The sequence below is a fragment of the Homarus americanus genome, unplaced genomic scaffold (genome assembly GCF_018991925.1).
Source record: "Homarus americanus isolate GMGI-L3 unplaced genomic scaffold, GMGI_Hamer_2.0 scaffold30108, whole genome shotgun sequence".
Classification (NCBI taxonomy): domain Eukaryota; kingdom Metazoa; phylum Arthropoda; class Malacostraca; order Decapoda; family Nephropidae; genus Homarus; species Homarus americanus.
This window is the reverse complement of record NW_024748109.1, coordinates 11,267,364-11,287,996: the sequence shown is the minus strand read 5'-3', so window position 1 is coordinate 11,287,996 and position 20,633 is coordinate 11,267,364. Positions and strand designations below refer to the sequence as shown.

The following is a 20,633-nucleotide window of genomic DNA, read 5'->3' as shown; positions in this document are numbered from 1 at the left end:
TACCAACATGATACAGGGGTGACTATATACCAACATGATACAGGGGTGACTATATACCAACATGATACAGGGGGTGACTATATACCAACATGATACAGGGGGTGACTATATACCAACATGATACAGGGGTGACTATTATACCAACATGAGAATAACTATACATTAGGGGGCAGGGAAAAAGCACTTTTATTTGAGTTGCAGGCTGCACTTCTCAGGCATCGTTTGTATGGCTGTAACAAACACTTGTGCAAAATTTCATGCCATTTCATGCATACTTACCCTGCCGCATCGCGAACGACTTTTTGTCAACTTTTAGTGTATACCAAAAATTAGGTGTCATTTAATGTTTTCCAGGATAATGATAAATTTTACATGGGTGACATCGATTTAATTCACATGTTATTTTACAGGTACCCCGTATAGAAAATCATTACAAGTTCATATTGAAATTCTTTTTTGTGCGGAACCTTGGCATCATTTTCCTAGACAATAATCTTTGCCTAATATATCCATCTCTCGATTCGTATCCCGTCACTTCAGTGCAAGCTTCAGTCATCACTTTTATGCCTCTCTCGACCGCCTGAGTGCTGTTTGGCCACTTGGGCACCACTAATGGTGTCTCAAGAATGTCATTAACCTGTAGATTTGACAGAGAAGCAATGTAAGGAGGCTCAGTCTTGAGTTCATTCCTCCAGTTAATCATGGAATGATAGTTTTTTGCTTGCCACTTTAGTTTCGGAGTCACCACCTTTCTCATGTTGACTACAGGAGGCACATCCTCATTCCCATCTCCATCTTTACCCTCCTCATCAGTATAGTTTAACAAATTCTCGTCAACAGCAGCATCAGAATCTTCCTCCTCCTCTTCAGATCTGCCAGTGCATTCTTCCTTTTGCTGATTCTCCTCTCTAATTTTTCTTATCATTGAGACAGCTTTTTCTCTAACAGTCATGTCCTCATCTGCACACATACCAAGAAGAAGTTGATCTGTGTGGGCGAAGTATGCATTTCTCTGGACAGCCTTCTTCACTATCGTCTCCTCCTCACTATTCAGGTGTTTCATATATAGCAGGGACTGGAATACGTTCCTTGAGCCGTGTGTTACGTAAGGGTGTATCTTTATGTAAAACCACATTGGAGCACTGAACTTTATTATTGTAATGACAATTCTTTTCAACTCATGGCTGGGTCTTGATGTTGCTACATACAGCCTGAGGATTCTACTCCATAAGGTGTTCCACCTTGACACACAGGGAGGACCTGGCTCAACAGCAGCCAAGTCATCTTCAACAACACCTGTGATAACTCCTTTACAAATCCTATACAAGTATTTCTGATCCCAGGACAGATCTTTCTCCACTTCATCATTAAACACAGGGAAATCAGGGAAACTGACTGGCTGGAAGGCGACAACTGGAAGCTCAGACAAAGACTCCTTGATCTGCTTTCCAATGGGACCACGCCAATGCTCAGGACCACTTGGTTTACCATCATAGTGATAAAAAACTGCGCGGAAAGGCAGCTCATTTCCGTGAAGCTGACATATGAAATAATGGAGCGGGTGACCAAGTAACATTTCAAGATGATGAATGACTCCATTTTCTGATCCTACATTTACATTGGTTCCATCACAACCAACACACACAATGGGCTGCTGGGTTAGATTTTTCTCCACCAGAAACTCGTGAATAGTTTTGGCAATCTGCTTTCCGTGTCCAGTCTTGGGAGTCACATGTGTGAGATATTCATTGCCAGGCTCAACCATGATGACATAATGATCTTTCACCATCATCCTCGAACTCCATTTCTCGGTCTTCTCATTCTTTATCATCACACGAGTGGCGGTCTTCCCTACATTACAGTACAGTAACACAACATTGAGAAATGAAATGAGAAAAGGCTGATAATCAATATAGACATAGCACCATACTCATCTGCAACAAGACAACTTAAATGAAATAAGAGATATGAAAAAAAAGTTGATAAACACTGAACAGAACATTGCACCGCCACAGCGGCTGTTTGACTAGTACTGTAGGTAAATTTAAAAATTTCAGTAGAAAATGCGGCAGACTAAACCTCGACATATCAGCTTCAAATTTGGCATGGAGTCTTAGATATGTATAAGGAACAATGCCTGAAGAGTGCAGCTTTGAGCAAAATTTCACTGCCCCCTACTATACATGTTCTCACCTAAATTTTCACTTCTGTAGACGCCCGATACACTTTCTTTTTCCAATTATAAATAATATCCTCTAATGTGGAATGAGGTCATCACCATGCCAGCACTATTGAACAGTGATAACGATCGTCCCGGCCGGAAGTGGCAGTTCCGGCCACCATGCAGTTTAGTACACACAGCATTCCTTTCCCGTGACATCACATTAACGACGGGTACATGGACACAAGTTCGTAACTTATCATCTCGCTTACTCTAATAACGGTAAATAGCTTCATCGTTTCAATACATTAAAAATTCCACGGGTGACTACACTTAATACTTGGTACAATAGAAAAGTTTAGGGGACCTTACAGTAGCAGCCCTGCCAGGTGTTGTGTTACCTCGTCTGGTGCTGGCTGACTATGACTGGTAACTACTGGGAGGTGCAGCTCCAACTCTTGGGTTACCTCTCTCCTCCAGAGTTAGTGACAGTCATCAACAACGACACTCACTTGCTCACCTGCCAATCTCTACCCAGTAATCACACATAAATGCTTCCCTTTACTTGCTAAGCTGTTTGTCGTACTGCTAAAATCTTCCTGCGAGTGGCCATGAAAGTCCTTTACTCCCTCGTCTTTCCCTCCCCTACAAGCTTTTTCCTCCAGTCAACTTATACAAGAAATTAACACCTTAGGTTATGTCATTTTGCTTAACGTTTTAAGCTTATGAACTATTGTTGTTCAGCATTTGACTAATAAAGATTTTTGGGGGGAGTAAACCAATGTTATGCATACTTGTATATCCATCACCTCACACCCACAACGTTCTGTAAACATGGCGTCTGTGACAGTAAACAAGGGCGGTACACCAGAAATTCCTTATTATTAACCTTAAATACATTCTCTCACAGCTTCACTTATGGTCTCGCGACAAAACACTGACGACGTTGCCTCGAGGCGTTCACGTCACTGATTCATAACAAATGTGCGACTTCCGCTAATTCCACCTGCCATTATCACGTCCTCGCTCTCAACCTTAAATATTTTTCTCCAAAGTTTTCCTAAGTTCGTATGGTACGTCTAACACTGCTAGGACCACACCCCACCACAAAGTCGCTATATACTGTATACACCTTACTAAACCGTTCCTAACTCCAACTCCCGGTAAACTAAACCAACTACTGTACTCACACCGCCACCTCCTCAACTTTAACGACCCGTGGCGGTCTAAATCAGCCAACCCACCACCAAACTTAGGCGGGGGGTATTAAAGTGAACATCACACCAAGGAGGAAGTGAAGACCAACCTGAACATCATTGGGGGGGGGAGGAGGAAGACCAATTTTGAGCATCGTTTTCTATCAATCCCACAATCTAACTTACGTGTCAGCCGATTCCGTACCTAAGTATTACACACACTCACAGTAAGGTCGACTGTATTCCCTTACGCCACAAAGACGACAGTCACAATACGCCCCGCGAACAACCTGGCTGAACCCTCGTACAAACTGAACAGGAACTGAAAAGGCTGGTGTGGAGAGGCAGATGAAGCTGTAAGATTTATCGTGAACACACACTCGTCACCGCTCTTTTTTGGTGTTGTATTGCCAGTGAGGTAATCAATGCCCAGTGTTATTTTTATTACCAAGTGCATGACATACAGTAGGTGGTGTTCAAAGAGACAGGCTGTGGGAAGTGGGTGTAGTAGCGGTGGTGGGAGTCGTTGTGACGTTAGTGGTGGGTCTTCGTAGTGGTTATGGGGTCTTAATAGTGGTGGTAGTAGTCGTAGTAATGACTGTCAACGGTGGTGATCAATGATAATTTTGATAAGGGTAAACACTGCAATAAATCAGGCATCTTTACCTGGCAACAATAGCATCAACAGTACACAGCTTGCAGAAATATTTGGTCGTGATAACACACATGTTCGGGTGGTATAGCCAAGAGATCCAGGCATATATTATGAACACTTAGGCTTGGTAGCTCTCCAACCTATAATGTTGTCGTCCCAATTTAAGATGTAGAATTCAACGATACTTCATTTTTTTTAACTTCAAAATAAACAGGTATGATATAATTTTTGTAAATAGTACGTCGTGTCAATTCTGGTAAAAAAAATACACCTAATAGAATTAGATTCCTTGCGTGGAAAACAACGAATGACAACACATAAGCATAACACCCAACTTCATCTATAAATGATAGTCACCTTGAGGTTGAAACCTTGATATCAGATATAACAAATCTGGTAACTATGAAAAGTGGCTCGGTCTGATATGATAAAAACTTCATATCTCCAGGCACACAGGAGGACAGGGGGAGATAAGGGGACTCACTTCAACAACACAGGAGCCTGACTATACTGTATATATCCATGCTTAATCTTCCACAGCCAGGAGGAGATCTTGTGATTGGTCCTTAAGAACGTTATCATAATTCTTGTTATGCTCATGATCGCGAGGATAACCAAGGTGTGTGGCATAAAGTTGTCTTCATGCCCTCTACCCCCGCCCCATACATTATGTTGTACACTGCCAAGGTCAATGTACAATGGGACAAACCAAACGTGATGAGGCCTGGCGGCCCCAGTTAGTCCTGTAATTTATAGCCAACCCACAGAGTACTCAAGTGTGGGGTCACACTCGTTTAATTCCTAGGAACATCTACATATGTAACAACCATGAACTTCGATCAGTCACTTGCTAGCACCTTGAACATAGAATGGAGGAAACTGCAGCGGGCCTATTGGCCCATACTGGGCAGTCCCGTTTACACCCAACCCCTATTGCTCATATAAGCATCCAACTTATGTTTGAAGCTATTCAGCATATTCGAGTTAATGATGATATTTGGTAACTTGTTCCATTCAACCACCACTCTGTTTCCAAACCAGTGTTTACCTATTTCACGCCTAAATCTAAATTTGTCTAATTTAAAACCATTGTTACGAGTTCGCTCCTGGTTGGATAGTTTGAGTACCTTTATAATGTCCCCTTTGATTAGCCCTGCCTTCCACTTATACACCTCTATCAGGTCGCCCCTCGCTCTACGTCTCTCGAGGGAGTGCAAATTAAGATGCTTTAACCTGTCTCTATACTCAAGGTTCCTAATGCCCGGGATTAGTCTTGTCATTCTCCTCTGAATTCTTTCCAAGGATTCTATATCCATTCTGTAATACGGTGACCAGAACTGAACTGCGTAATCCAGGTGTGGTCTCACAAGAGCAAGACACAGTTTTAGGATGACCTCGCTAGTCTTCTAACTAACACTCCTTTGTATGAACCCAAGTACTTTATTATCCTTGTTATGAGCAAAAACACATTGTTTACTTGGCTTAAGGTCCCTACTTATCATTACTCCTAAATCTCTCTCGCAGTCGGATTTCTCTATGGCATCGTTGTTCATCTGCTATCTGGATTCCCTGTTTACATCTCCTATACTGAGTACTTTACATTTGTCCACGTTGAATTTCATCTGCCATTTTTCAGACCATTCGAAAAATTTGTTTAGATCTTCCTGTAGTTTTGTGGAGTCCTCGTCAGATTTAATAACACGTCCTATTTTAGTGTCATCAGCAAATTTGCTTATGTTGCTGTCTATGCCGATATCTATGTCGTTTATGTATATAATAAATAATAATGGTCCAAGTACTGAGCCTTGGGAAACTCCACTTGTGACGTTGCTCCAATGGGACTTAGTGCCATTAATGCTCACTCGCTGTTTCCTGTCCTGTAACCATGCCCTAATCCATTTAAGGATATTACCTTTGATGCCATGTGCTTCTACCTTTCTAATTAGTCTTTTGTGGGGGACTCTGTCGAAGGCTTTGCTAAAGTCGAGATATACCACATCATAATTGTGCCCCTCGTCCACCGATTCGAAAACTGATGAAAAGAATATTAATAGATTAGTTAGACATGATCGTCCACTTGTGAAGCCATGCTGGGAATCATTGATCAATCGGTGCTTCTCCAGGTGATTTCGAATAGAGTTTGAAATGATTGCTTCCAGTAATTTGCCTACTATTGATGTTAGACTGATTGGGCAGTAGTTAGAGGATAGTGATTTATCCCCCTTCTTGAAAATCGGTATTACATTCGCAATCCTCCAGGATTCTGGTATTACACCTGTTTTTAAGGACATGTTAAACAACTTTGCTAAGAGCATACTAAGCTCTTCCTTACAAATATCTCATCGGGACCAGATGACTTATTAGGCTTTAGTTTGTCTATTTGCTTACTAACATCGTTACTAGTCACTACTATCTCGCTTAATTTGTTTTCTTCACTATCTCTGAATAAAGTCGGTGCCCCAGGTATCATGTTTAAATTTTCGGTGGTGAAAACTGTTGAAAAATATTTATTCAAATTATTGCTCGTTTCTCTGTCGTTATCAGTGAGCTCGCCGGTGTCTGACTGTATTGGTCCAATCTTTTCTCGTGTTTTAATTTGATACATTTGGTAGAATCCTTTGGGGTTTGTCTTTGCCTCCCTTGCTATCCTTACCTCATTATTCCTCTTGGCTTTCCTTATCTCGGTTTTAACCCAGCTCGCCAATACCCTATAATAATCCCGGAGGTGAATTTCGCCATGATTTATCCTTCTACCTATAGCCTTCCTTTGGCCAATGATGTTCTTTAAATAATTATTTATCCATTTAGGGTCATTGTTGTCTGATCTGAGTTTTTTGTATTGTATGTTCTGCCTTTGTGCATTAAGTAACTCACTATTTAAATTGTCGTGGAACTCGGCAATCTCAGATCTCGTTATCAGGTCGGTGTCATCTGTCAGGTTCACGGCCAAGCGCGACACCCCCTCTCTCAGCTGCCTCTTTAAGCTGTCAAAGTTTGCCCTTCTGAAATCTGGTACTTAAGTGGAATTTTCCTTACGTCTGCCCTGAAAATCTAACTGGAATCTAATTTCTTTGTGATCGCTGTTTGCAAGTTCGTTCCCTACCTCGACATTGCTAATGAGGTTTTCTCTGTTTGACAGAACTAAATCGAGTATATTATTACCCCGGGTGGGTTCGGTTATATGTTGACTTAGGAAACAGTCCTGGATCGTCTCAAGAAAATCCTCTGATTCTGAGTTACCTTTAAGGTCAGTCCAATCTATTTGGCCAAGGTTAAAGTCGCCTACTATACAGACTTTGTTGTGTATGGAAGCCCTGCGCATTTCATCCCAGATAAGTCGCTCATTGACTATCAATGATCGGGAGGTCTATATATTACTCCTGTGATTAATTTTTCCCTACCGTCGATTAATTCTATCCAAATTGTTTCTGTATTCCGCTCAGTTTTTATTTCCTTATTTATTTCACACTTCAGATTATCCCTGACATAGATTGCTACTCCGCCTCCTTTCCTGGTCTGCCTATCGGTATGGAACAGTTTGTAACCCGCAATTTGGTATTCGACCGGTAACTCACGTGTGTCTAGGTTGATCCATGTTACAGTGAATGCTATTATATCGAAGCCCTGAACTATTCATTCGTATTAATTCAGGATATCTCTTCGTGCCCAACATGGTTCACAGGAGGCAACAAGTAACAACTGTCTCCCGGGGTTCTTGAAGCAAGACATAATTTCCAAAGGTAACAGTAACGGTTAAGGGGCCCTCATATATACTCGCCCTCACACGTCCATCATGCACGTCAACAATAACAAAAACTCTACTGCCAAGTCTCTTAATGTGACGGATTAAAAATAAAGTCCTCTACTACAAACATCAAAGTCCGAGCCTGTGGTTTATGTTTATTATACAACAGAGCCGTCAATGTGAAAGTTGGCACGACAGGTGTTAGGGACAGTATGGACACGTACCAAGTCTTCGGTACTCAAGGCGCTATACAGTACTTCACTCCCCCAACTATAGTGTTATATACCTATTTATAGCTGGGTGAACTACAAGTACCTCGGGATCAAACCAGAACCCATAGGACATGAGGCGATTGCTATATCCACTCCTCCACCACACCCCATAACACAAAATAAAAACCGTCTTTGGGGACTCGAATAATGAAAGCTTCGTGAAATTCCGTTAAAGAATTGGGAGACACTTTCAACAAACTTATGATTACAGACAATACATCACCCCGCCTGGGTCGGGGATAAGCAATTACATATATTTACAATACTGTATTATAAAAAATGTCATTTAAATAGAGCTCGTGTGAGCAAAATCATGGTTATGAGCAGCGGATGAATCTTGTGAGGGAGGACGGAAGGAAAGTGCGGTTGGAAATTGTTGTAAGACCTTGTCCACAAAATTGTTGTCGTCGGTTGTGGCAAAAAATCGTGGTACTGTACAAACGTTGTAGCAAAACTATTTTGAATGTGGTAGTGGTGGGAAATCATGATAGGAAAATGTGGTAGGAGTGTTGGGATTGTCTGTGGTACCTTTTCCTTTTCTATTTTTAATTCCTTTTAATTCTTATTTTTTCGTCCCCTAGGTGGGTCGATGACCTGTGCCCAGGTGGGCTATTCTCCGTAAAAAAAAAAAAAAAAAATATGGTTGTGGTAGTATGTGGTGACAGATGACCTACCTTAGTGTGGAGGAAGGCCAGAGACTTGTTAACATTCTCTATTTTGTGGACGCGCATCTTGCCGTTGTTGGGTTTGCCAAGCTTCTCCCCAGAGATTATCTCCAGCAGCTTGAGCAGCATCTTCCCGTCCGCCAGGTCCGTAAACAGGTCCATCACCTCCAGCCGCGCCTGAGGTAAGGTGTGTACACGTTAAAGAGCTAAAATATACGCACTAAAGAACTACCTACACAAAAGGAATGTCTATGCTTGGGGAAAAAAGCATCGCGACATCCCCCGATAGAAAGATCTCATCAGGAAATGTCAAAATAAAGTATCACCAACTTAAAGCGAGTTCTGTAATCCCAGTACACTACAATGACAACCCTCCTAAACTCTCCCAACACTAAAGGCACTCCTAAAAGTTGCCTAATAGTGTGACTACTGATACAGTCAGGTACTTGGTGTTTCATATTGCTTCCTATTTATTTCTATAGATTTTCACCTCAAGATATCCGACTTTTTTTCTAGGCTGTAAAAAATATTTGGGACATATGCACGTACAGGTCATCCCAAACAGTATCAAGACCTCAGGTGTTCGAAAGAATATGAAACATCTAGCAAAGAACCAACCCGACCCAGCCGATACATGAACACGTCTGAGGTTATCGCTAATCTTTCATTCCACTGGACCCTGGTGTCTCGCTACTTTTGGGATTGGCTGTACACGTTAAATGTGAGCTGCAGCCACAAATTGTACAGATACATAGGGGATAGTGAATTGGTGTATAGGCAGAGGAGGGTGGGTTAATAGTACAGCAATATTGACCAAGGACACACATCACTTACACCACACTGGAGGACAAGTTACAGTTAAACGACAACTGGAGGACAAGTTACAGTTACACCACACCTGGAGGACAACATTACCAGTAGAACAAAAACAAATCAGATAAGGGGAAGTGCGGAGCAAAGAATAGTGACGAGGTAGATGTTGAAGGGGTAGACACGAGAGGTGGTTGTGGAAGGGGTAGACACGAGAGGTGGTTGTGGAAGGGGTAGACACGAGAGGTGGTTGTGGAAGGGGTAGACACGAGAGGTGGTTGTGGAAGGTAGACACGAGAAGGAAGGGGTAGACACGAGAGGTGGTTGTGGAAGGGGTAGACACGGAGGTGGTTGTGGAAGGGGTGACACGAGAGGTGGTTGTGGAAGGGAGACACGAGAGGTGGTTGTGGAAGGGTAGACACGAGGAGGTGGTTGTGGAAGGGTAGACACACGTAGTTGAGAGGTGGTTGTAGACACGAGAGGTGGTTGTGAAGGGTAGACACGAGAGGTGGTTGTAGACACGAGAGGTGGTTGTGGAAGGGGTAGACACACGAGAGGTGGTTGTGGAAGGGGTAGACACGAGAGGTGGTTGTGGAAGGGGTAGACACGAGAGGTGGTTGTGGAAGGGGTAGACACGAGAGGTGGTTGTGGAAGGGGTAGAGTCAAATGGGAAAAACAGAGAAGAGAAGAGAGGAGAAAAGAGAAGAGAGGAGAAAAGAGCAGAGAAGAAAAGAGAAGAAAGGAGAAAAGAGATGAGGAGAAAAGAGAAGAGGAGAAAAGAGATGAGGAGAAAAGAGATGAGGAGAAAAGAGATGAGGAGAAAAGAGATGAGGAGAAAAGAGAAGAGAGAATATAACAACTGAATCCTAGAAACGTGAGAGAAGGGCATGTTGAGGGTACGACCGACCGACCGACCGACCCACACACACACACACACACACACACACACACAAAAACACACACACAAAAACACACACACAAAAACACACACACAGGTTGTAGATTCCACGAAGCTCCTCGGCGTCACCATAGACAACAAACTAAATTGGAAACCACACGTCAGTGAAGTTGTCAAATCCTCCAGTTTCCGTCTCCACCTCCTCCGCCGACTCAAGTCCCTCGGAGTTCCTGCACCCGAGCTCCTCAGTGTTTACACAACATTCATACTTCCCAAGCTCACCTATGCCTCCCCCACCTGGTCTTCCTCCCTAAATGCCACACAACATAAACACCTAGAAAAAGTGCAAAAGAGGGCATGCAAGATTATTCTCTCCCCTTCCTACTCCACATATCAAGAAGCGCTCAACACACTGACTCTTTCGACTCTCACTGACCATCACCACGATCTCATCTGCAAATTTGGTAAGAAGCTTCTACACCATCCTCGACACCGGCTCCTACTACCACCTGAGATCCCTAGTCCGAGAATTGCTGTTCGACACCACAACCGCACCCAGCCCATACGTGCACGAACTGATCGCTATAAGAACAGCCCAGTCCCAACCATTGTAAAAATTATCAATAACTTGTAATAAACCAGTGTATTCACTCCCAGTAAACACTACTCCTTGCACTGTCACTGTTGAAATGAACTCTAGTTTGAGCTTTTCCCCATCTAGTTATTATATGTCTTATTTGTGTCACTTATGTTACTTGTATATTATTTGTAATTCGAAACCCATTCCCCAAATATGTAACTGTATATTTTCAGCCTTCTGGCTGCCAAGCTCTTTCAATAAACCGTTAATTATTATTATTATTATTACACACACACACACACACACACACACACACACACACACACCCCGGCCTCAATTACATAATAAGAGCAGAGCCAAGACACTATGGTCCTTGTTGTTATGGCGACTAAGAAGCGAGGAGAAAGGAGAGAGAATTAAGTAATATTAAGAGGGAGTAGAGTAAAAAAGATGAGAAAAAGAAACAAAAAAGTGTGTGTGTGTGTGTGTGTGTGATATACTATGACTTGTGGTTTTATGGACAGCATGCCCCCTTCGCATGCCAGTGGACCGGGGTCGATCCCCGGGCAGGGTGAAACTAGGGACAAGCTTCTTGACGCCATTTGCCTACCCACCAGTAATTGGTGACCAGGATGTTAATCGCATTGAGGATCGTGTTCCGGAGTAATGGTTGACACTGGCTCATACAGTTCGTTAACTTTGGGCGTGTTGTGTTGGCGACAGCTTCCATACCTTAAACAAATTCACGCCTAGATAGCCCAAGGGCCAGTCATTCTCGAATACAAGGGGCAACCATTATTACATGATACAATACACAAACAAGAATAAGGTTCAGGATGTGAGGTAATTGTTCTTAACTGAGCGTACACGGCAAAAAATGCGTGGCCACACTCCCCATGTAATGGTAGCCACAAAACACTGCCTAAAATTATACAACTAACAATAATCTCTATACTAGTTTTCTCGTGTTCCTCAACACAAATTTTGTCAACGGATGTTTAAAATTTTTATTTTATTTTTTACATAGAACAAAGTCACGAGTTTAAACATGTTTTGATTGTGAACTGTCCCCATTTTATTGTAACTGTAAAGTCCCCCTAATCCTGTAATTGTAAAGTGCCCCTAATCCAGTAAAGTACTCTAATCCTGTAACTATAAAATGTCCCCTAATCCTGTAAAATGCCCCTTAAAGACGTCCTGACAGCCGAGGCAACTCACCTTGACGAGGAAGGAGTTCATCCATTTTGTGAAGGTTTTCTTCTGTATACCGAGGCGCTCCTCCCGCAAGTGCTGGATGCGACCAGTCTCAAACTGGCGCAGAGCGTCCTCGCGGGTCGACAGGGCCGACGACATCTCGCCACCACGCCTTCCCTACCTCACCATCCTGCAACAACACAAAAATACTTATTAGTGATTTACAACACAGTTATATACACAAAGTCACCTCTAACATACTGTTTCGTCACTCCACACCAGCTAATAATACACAACACTCGCACACTATAACAAAGTTGTCACCTTAGCTAAATAGTTCAATATTTTAGTCAGTTTAAACTATTTTAGTCAGTTTAAACGCGATGCATAAAGTACAAATATGAATGCTTACTTCACATGAGAAAATGAACCTCACTCGATACCAAGGACGATACTACACTACAAGGTTGTCCCCACCCACTTTAACCAGCAATAACCCATATATTTCATCATGGACTTACGTTTCATTAACGCAACTCACTTGGTATATGTGTACTAAAAATCCTAAATTCGTACATATACACCATGTGTGAATACAATGTTTGCACAAAATGCAGGACAAAATCCCACAATCCTTATTATACACACTACAAACACTAATGAGTATACAAGCCCAAAAGTAATACTTTATGAATACAAAAAGAGAATCTTAAAATCCAACTGAAATACAATCATCCTTTTTTCAAAATTCATAAGACAACCGACAACAATAAATCTCTCCCCGTGGTTCCACCCAAGCAAATCAACACAATCACCCCAAACATCTCGTTTCAACTTTTAATTTTTTTTTTTTACTCTGATAAAAGTTTATTCAGGTTACACCTAACAGAGTGGGGCGGGGGCGGCAGGATGGGCGTGGCGGGAAGGAACAGCGTAATGTAATCACAAGTGGCCGCCCTCATCATCACCGCCAGCCTTCCTATACACAGTGCCTGATGGCGGAGGTTGAAGATTACACACGAGAAGCGGTTAACCGATCCCTCCTCCCAACACCACGGGGGAGAAGTAACTCCCTCTGCCACACCCTATATAATGTCCAACTATATACGGATAAGCCAATTAAAGAGGCGATAGGTATATTGACGTCAATACTTTGTGCGGCGACACCCCTCCCTGGGAAAATGTGAATATCGCACTACATACTGTAGCTAATATACCCGCTGCTTATATCTGATGTGATCTACAGGTGACCTTCACTAATGATACATACTTGAATCTGGGGTTCTGTAATTCATCTAGTGGGGAAATATTCTTATGAAGTTGTCAACAACCATGTGTCAATACAAGCATTGTGCCCCAACAAAGTACAATTTTACGAACACCTAATCAAACAATAACCATATACCATACCACGGTACATCCGTTTCTCATCTGGCGCGTAAATATAAACAAATCCAAATAATTGGGCGAGGGAATGCGAGGGGATGTAGTGAATGATTATATACTAGGCAGCTCACACCTGGCTGAGGACTAACACCAACACTTGTGCCTCTGACTCACCACCACCACCACCTGTGAACACCGCCCATGACCACGACTTAAAGCTGTATGTCGTAATGTCGAGTGTACCATGCTGCGACCTCTTATGATCACTCTTAAGTTTAAAGTATAAGGTAATACACAACCTACAAGTGCAAACAATGCCATGGTACCACTAAGTGCCGTCAACAATGACCCATATTTTTTTTTAAACATTGCGCTTGTGTTATCCTTGTCAACATTAACGGCAGTAACTCGTAGTCCGTAAACTGTAAATTAACATCATCACTACGAGAAATAAACGTACTGTATATTCCTGCAAGTGACCCTCATTACGTCATAAAGACCAACTTGGGTTAAACATTGTACGGTACTCACCCAAATACCTGTCGGTAAAGCTAGAGTCTTGCTACAAAAAAGTAGATACTAATGCTCCTAGAGACACGCTGGATATACTGAAGTGTCATCAACAACCAAGATCACTAACTCGGCAACATCAACTTCTTCATAACATGCTTGCAAAAGTTGCAATCTTCCCAGCACTCTAACGCGATATATTTACAGTGCGTTATCGTCAGCTGGTACATAAATTTGTAAGGACGTAGCGCCATGCAGTCATATACAGTCAATTTTTAACACTACCATTGCTACCACTTATTATTAATAGTAATCAATCATATCTAAACACTACCGCTATTATTGTAATTATCTGCCGTCATCTCATAAAGCGTAAAATAATAAAAATAACGTCTGACCACTGTTCACAATCAACAGTTGTGTGAAAATTTGAAACTAGAGAACAAATGGGCAACGCACGCACGCAGTCCACTCGATACCCTGGTATTGATATTGAAGCAGTTTATATTGCCAGAACAACACAGATAGTCGATAAAAATCATATTAACATGGTTGAGCCAGTTGAGAGCCTGAGCTCTCTTGAAGGCTCCTGCTATATACTGTACATTTATCTGAAGGAAATATGTAACACTTAGTATCATCTAGAATAGTACACGTAACTTGGTGGTAGTAAGAACATATCAATGTTACTAAGGCTATCACTTATTTATTTATTTTTACATTTATATTAGAATATTTACATTATTTTACAGCAGAGTTGTTATCTGGGTTGTATTAAGGAGGAACAAGAGGACAAGTTATCGGTATCAGTGTCGGCAAATTGATAATTGCAATGGTAATTTCTATCTATCTACATGACAGTTCGTTATGATTGTTTGGGCGGTACAATAAAGACAATAAAGTACGTATTACAAAAACATTGATACGTAGACAGAAGATATTTTTTTAAGAGACGATTTAAAGGAAGGGAGCGTAGTCTTTGCTCGGATGAGTGGGGGTAAGTTGTTCCACACCTTCACACCGTAGTCTTTGCTCGGATGAGTGGGGGTAAGTTGTTCCACACCTTCACACCATGATATTTTATGGAGTCTGGAAGTCCTGGGGGGGTGTAAGGTTCTGGGGGCTGTGTGGGTTCTGGGGCTCTGAGGGGCTGCAGAAGGTTCTGGGAGGCTGGGGGGCTGCAGAAGGTTCTGGGAGGCTGCAGAAGGTTCTGGGAGGCTGCAGAAGGTTCTGGGAGGCTGCAGAAGGTTCTGGGAGGCTGCAGAAGGTTCTGGGAGGCTGCAGAAGGTTCTGGGAGGCTGCAGAAGGTTCTGGGAGGCTGCAGAAGGTTCTGGGAGGCTGCAGAAGGTTCTGGGGCTGCGAAGGTTCTGGGGGCTGCGAGGTTCTGGGGGCTGCGGGCGTAAGGTTCGGGGCTGCTGGGTTCCGGGGGCTGCTGCTAAGGTTCCGGGGCTGCCTAAGGGGGGCTGCCTAAGGTTCCGGGGGCTGCCTAAGGTTGCTCTGGGTTCGGGGCTGCCTAAGGTTCGGGGGGCTGCCTAAGGTTCCGGGGGGCTGCCTAAGGTTCGGGGGCTGCCTGGGGGGCTGCCTAGGGGGGGCTGCCCTAAGGTTCGGGGCTGCCTAAGGTTCCGGGAGGCTGCGTAAGGTCCGGGAGGCTGCGTAAGGTTCTTGGAGGTTGTATAAGGTTCTGGGGGCTGTAGAAGGTTCTTGGAGGTTGTTTGAGGTTCTGGGAACTGTATAAGGTATTGGGGGCTGTAGAAGGTTCTGGGGTCCGCTTAAGGGCAAAATCTGCTATCCAATGATTATCGAATAGCGCACCACTGTATACCTCTTACCCTACATTCGCCTCGCATTAGGAATCTTCCGCGACAGAACAACATGATAGCTGCTCTTGGCCCCTGCAGGTGGCCCCTCGCCCTGATATCACTATCTCGTCAGGAATGTCATTAGTGTCGAGTTGAGCTGATGTAAGCCTCTACAGTCTGTATTAACACACACTTACACGGAGTGGTCAAAAATATTAATTACCGTTTAGTTTTGTACAAATCTAATCGTGCGCTAGAGAAGAAAGTTGTATTAGTTTACAGGTGATAACTAACAACCAAACTGGTTATAATATGACAATATCAGTGACACTAGTACTTGTGCAATAGGTCAGATACAATGAGCTAACATACACAAACAATACTGGTGATCGTAAGTAATTATGTTGAGTTATGAGGTCAATACAATGATTTGGTTGTTCCACCATCGGCAAGTGCATTTGATCGTGCATCTGCGGAGAGCAAAAAGATAAGTAAACAAAAAGGAAATTCTTTAACTCCTACATCTCCAGGGATGCGACTCACACTAGTACAGTATGTTAAGAATAGTCGCGTACTATAAAGGAAGTCTAATACTTAGCATTATTTTATTACTAACATGCACGTGATTCACACAAATAGTAACATGATCAACAGAACTTTTACAAAAGGATGTTAACTTCACGTCATACTAATTCAGATTTTTTTCTATGTCACACAATTTAAATGTTAACCTTATATAATATCCATATAAATGCTATGATAAACTAGTACACAAAAATACAAAAGTTTAACCATACACAACAGTAATACAGACGCGTAACCTTACACAATACAATTAAGTATATTTATCATTCATGGATATTCCAGCATGAACAAGGCAAGCAGCTCTCCACAGCGTCCTACACAACACTTGGTCATTATCATCATGTAAAGCCCTCTAAATCCACGCCCTGGGTTGAACACCACAACCCAGTAATAACACCAGAAAAACCAGTTCTCAACTATCCTCCTGGATCCATTCATGGATTCTAGGGGCCGGTGAAGAACTCTCTCTGAAAAGTAATCACAAACATCAGCCAGGCCATAATGCGAGGCTCTACAAGGGCAACAATTACGTTTTATGACTCGCTAAATGTGTTAACAGCCAACTCCAGAGGTAGTAAAGTATTAGCCTACAACCTGGGTCGCCTGTGACCGTTTCTGGTGAAATGTGTGGAAGTGGGGAAAAACAGGGTAGGCGAACGAAATTGCCTCCCCCCCCTTCCGTTTTTCTTTATTTAGTACAGTAAGTACCACAAAATGGGGTTCCGTGAAAGTTAGTCAAGGTGAAAAACGTATTCCATATTAAGATCACCATAGGTTATATGGTTTCAAAATTCCGTTGATAAATATTTGTCTATTATCCAGATAACCAGTCGCTAAGCTTTTTTTTTTTAAACAACACAAACACAGGAGCCGCAGGGCTCCTGTGTAACACAGCAGGCAGAGCAGCCATGTCCGGCCTCACCACTCACAAGCTGTGGTCCAGTAACATTGTCTTCTCTCTACACAGCCTACAAAATGGTTGGCAATGTAACAGAAAAAAAATGTTCGAAAAAAGAAGTGAAGATAAACAACACCATGAACACTTGTGGAAGGCGTCCAACACGCATACACACGCACGCGCGCGCGCGCACACATACCCGCACAACGCACTAAATCTTTACATATTGGCATTTCATGAAATTTGTGTAATTTCCTTTTCAGTTACTTTAACCTTCACTTGCATGACTGAAAAAAGTGAAAGTTAACCGACCCGCCAGCCAGCACATCCACCAGTCATCGACCTACCAGTCAATCAACTACTGCTCCAGTTAACAATAACACTCCGTTAGCAAGACTGTACAGAAGGGGGGGAACAGCGAGACCGGAGGGTCACAGTCAAACGCGGCTGGAACAGTTTTGTCACCACAAAGGTAGTGTCCAGGTTGACTTTTACACACACACAAGCACAGCGCCACCAGCTTGGAGACTAGCCGGAAGTATTTATCGACGCTTTATCTACTGTTATTCCTAAAACGGAAGACTCCATACACGGGACGGGAAAACCGTGCAAAGGCCGAATGAGATTGAATCCCTATTAACTATATACTATTGCTTATAGCAGTCAAATTTCAGATTTGTATCTTCGTGATAAAATACCAACTTTCACAACACACTCATGCAAACACATAGTCAATCCTTGACAGTTTTTATCAAACTAGAAATGTTTGTCGAGTAATCATTATGATCCGTCAGGAGCCGGTAATTTATAAACCAAACTCCATAAATTGGAATTTTATGGTACACCTTATAATATACACAGCCTACTCCCCTTCCACACAATTGTAAATATCAATTGAGAAATATGGAATTTGTCCATAGTATTTTACAGATGAAAGACTGTGAACGAAAAAATGAGAAAGACGTACAATACCTTATTGAATCACAATATACTTCACATTATATAAAGTTTCATAACAAAGGTGGCGAGTGACTGCTGCTGCTCAACAAGGACTTGAGGAGTGAGACCATTTATGGTAAACTCGGAATTTATCGGACCTTCACCTTTGAATAATCCTCCTGTATTTAATACGTGACACATATTGAGATGCTTTTGTGCAGCTTCCTGCCCAGGTAATTAATGACCGGACACGAATTACGGGATAAAAAGTCAAGGTTGTGCACAACATCCATGCTCCTAATCGTGTACAACAGAGGAGGATCCAGGATTATCAAAGGAGGGGGGACATGGCGAGCACAGCGAATCCCCACCCCCCCCATTTTTTTTTATATCCGACCAATATCATGGGCATTTTGAAGCCACGTGCACTTGCTATTAGGAGATATTCTGAGGTCAATAGTAATTACTTTTTTACTATACAAGAAGGCCTGAGTACAATACTGCCACCAAGAAAAAGTATTGGAATTTTCTGATGAAAGGGGGAGGTCCTGCCCCCCGCCCGTATAAGCATGGTTAAATGTTCTAACTATGGCGCTCCCTCTCGGACAGACAATAGACGTCGGGCATATGAACAGCTAGCGTCGAAAAAGTTCCTTCAGGAAATCAATTTATTTCAAGAAACGCCTGAGAAGGAAAATTTTGAACAAGACGACGACGAATAACCCGCCGGAGGATCAATGAGTCACAACAGCCACACAACCACAAATCCATTACACAAACATTAGCATGAAAGGATCCTCAAGCCCCGCGACCACACCTTCATCAACACCAGTAAGAGGCCAACCTACAACTGCTGTCGTTGCCTTTGTTGCCACACCCACAAAGCAGTGTGTGTGTGTGTGTGTGTGTGTTGACAACATCCACTCGTCCAGTTTCCGGAAACGTTAAGGGTCGACTCCTCTACCCCTTCCTTGACCTTCAATTTTCTTCTTTTTCATTCCCTCAAGGTCTGCAAGTGTGCGTGCGTACGCGTATTTAAATAATAATAATAATAATAATAATAATAATAATAATAATAATAATTAACGGTTTATTAAAAAAGTTCTGCAGCCCGAAGGCTGAAAATATACATTGGACATAAATGACTTATCTTCATTGGTGGTTTAACAAAAGCCTTCATTAGAGAAAGGTAAAGGAACATACAGAGATCATACATACGCGTACATATTTCTACGCGTTTGTGCGTGTGCGCATATGTGTGTGTGTGTGTGTGTGTGTGTGTGTGTGTGTGTGTGTGTGTACATTTGCGCGCGCGCGCGCGCGTGTGTGTGTGTGTGTGTGTGTGTGTGTGTGTGTGTTAGTGGTGGTGATAAAAAGGTGGGCGAGTCGGCCACCACTTGGGCCCAGTCTACAGTAGTGTTATCTCCAAGACCCACATGATGTTGACGGTTCACACTACCTCACACACAACACCCACAGCCTGTTAGCATTTCCTCAGAGGGCACTTCTCTTGCTCTATTACCTATATGCAGTAAAACGTGTCACTTTAAATTTGTCATATTCCGTAGTGATAGCTCAGAATGTCTGGAGTCAGTGATGGTTCACACGATCGACTGTAGATGGGTGTAAAGGAAAGACTATTTGACCGGTGTCTTCCAGACAGTTTAGACTGGAATTATACAAACAAGTTTCAACTAACCAAGCAACTCGCCAGAGCACATACACTGACGTAGCTATATGTAGTAACTTACAGAACATGCGCGAGTTTAAATCAGTCGAGATAAGCTCAGGTTGTCATACCACCAGCCTGAGGTATGTGAATGGATGGATCAGACTGGTGGGTAATGAACAGATATACAGTAATATCTATTCCCACGAGTACAGAGGATTGATCAGACTAGTGGTTCTTCACCTGGGGGTGCTGGCCGATTCACTTGTATATTCGCAGTTACTAAAATTTCACATTTTTCACGATTCAGTTCTCCCATCATCCCATGGCTATTTTTACCATGGAAAAGTTTCTTTGGCATAGAGGTGAATACGGGATGATCGGGATCCATTTCTTTTTCACCCAGGATTCCGCAGACGAGTGACATAATGAAATGGTGATCTTGTTGAAGTGAAGGCCAATGAAAAATCCGAATTTTTTTTTTTTTAATCAATGCAGCTCGGCATTTCCTGGTGTGCTCTGCTGAAAACGTTCCCACAGTTGACGGAGAGCTCTGAGGTCCTAGTACCTTTTGTGACTTACTTGTGGGAGGCGGGGTTTTCAACGCTCCTGAACCGTTTGGGTGCAAGTGATGACGTGTGTGTGGCCATTTCAAAATAAGGACCTCGTTT

At 42.7% G+C, this 20,633-nt stretch overlaps 1 protein-coding gene across 1 annotated transcript in view; it reads right to left on the bottom strand.

Annotated features, from left to right (window-relative positions):
• LOC121880074 (spectrin beta chain, non-erythrocytic 1-like) overlaps positions 1 to 20,633 on the bottom strand; it is a gene marked incomplete in the record, with an annotated part of 309,746 nt that overhangs the window by 287,701 nt on the left and 1,412 nt on the right. Inside the window, 2 exon segments of the mRNA XM_042387083.1 lie at positions 8,704 to 8,871; positions 12,201 to 12,366. Coding sequence (XP_042243017.1) covers positions 8,704 to 8,871; positions 12,201 to 12,335 — 303 coding nt within the window.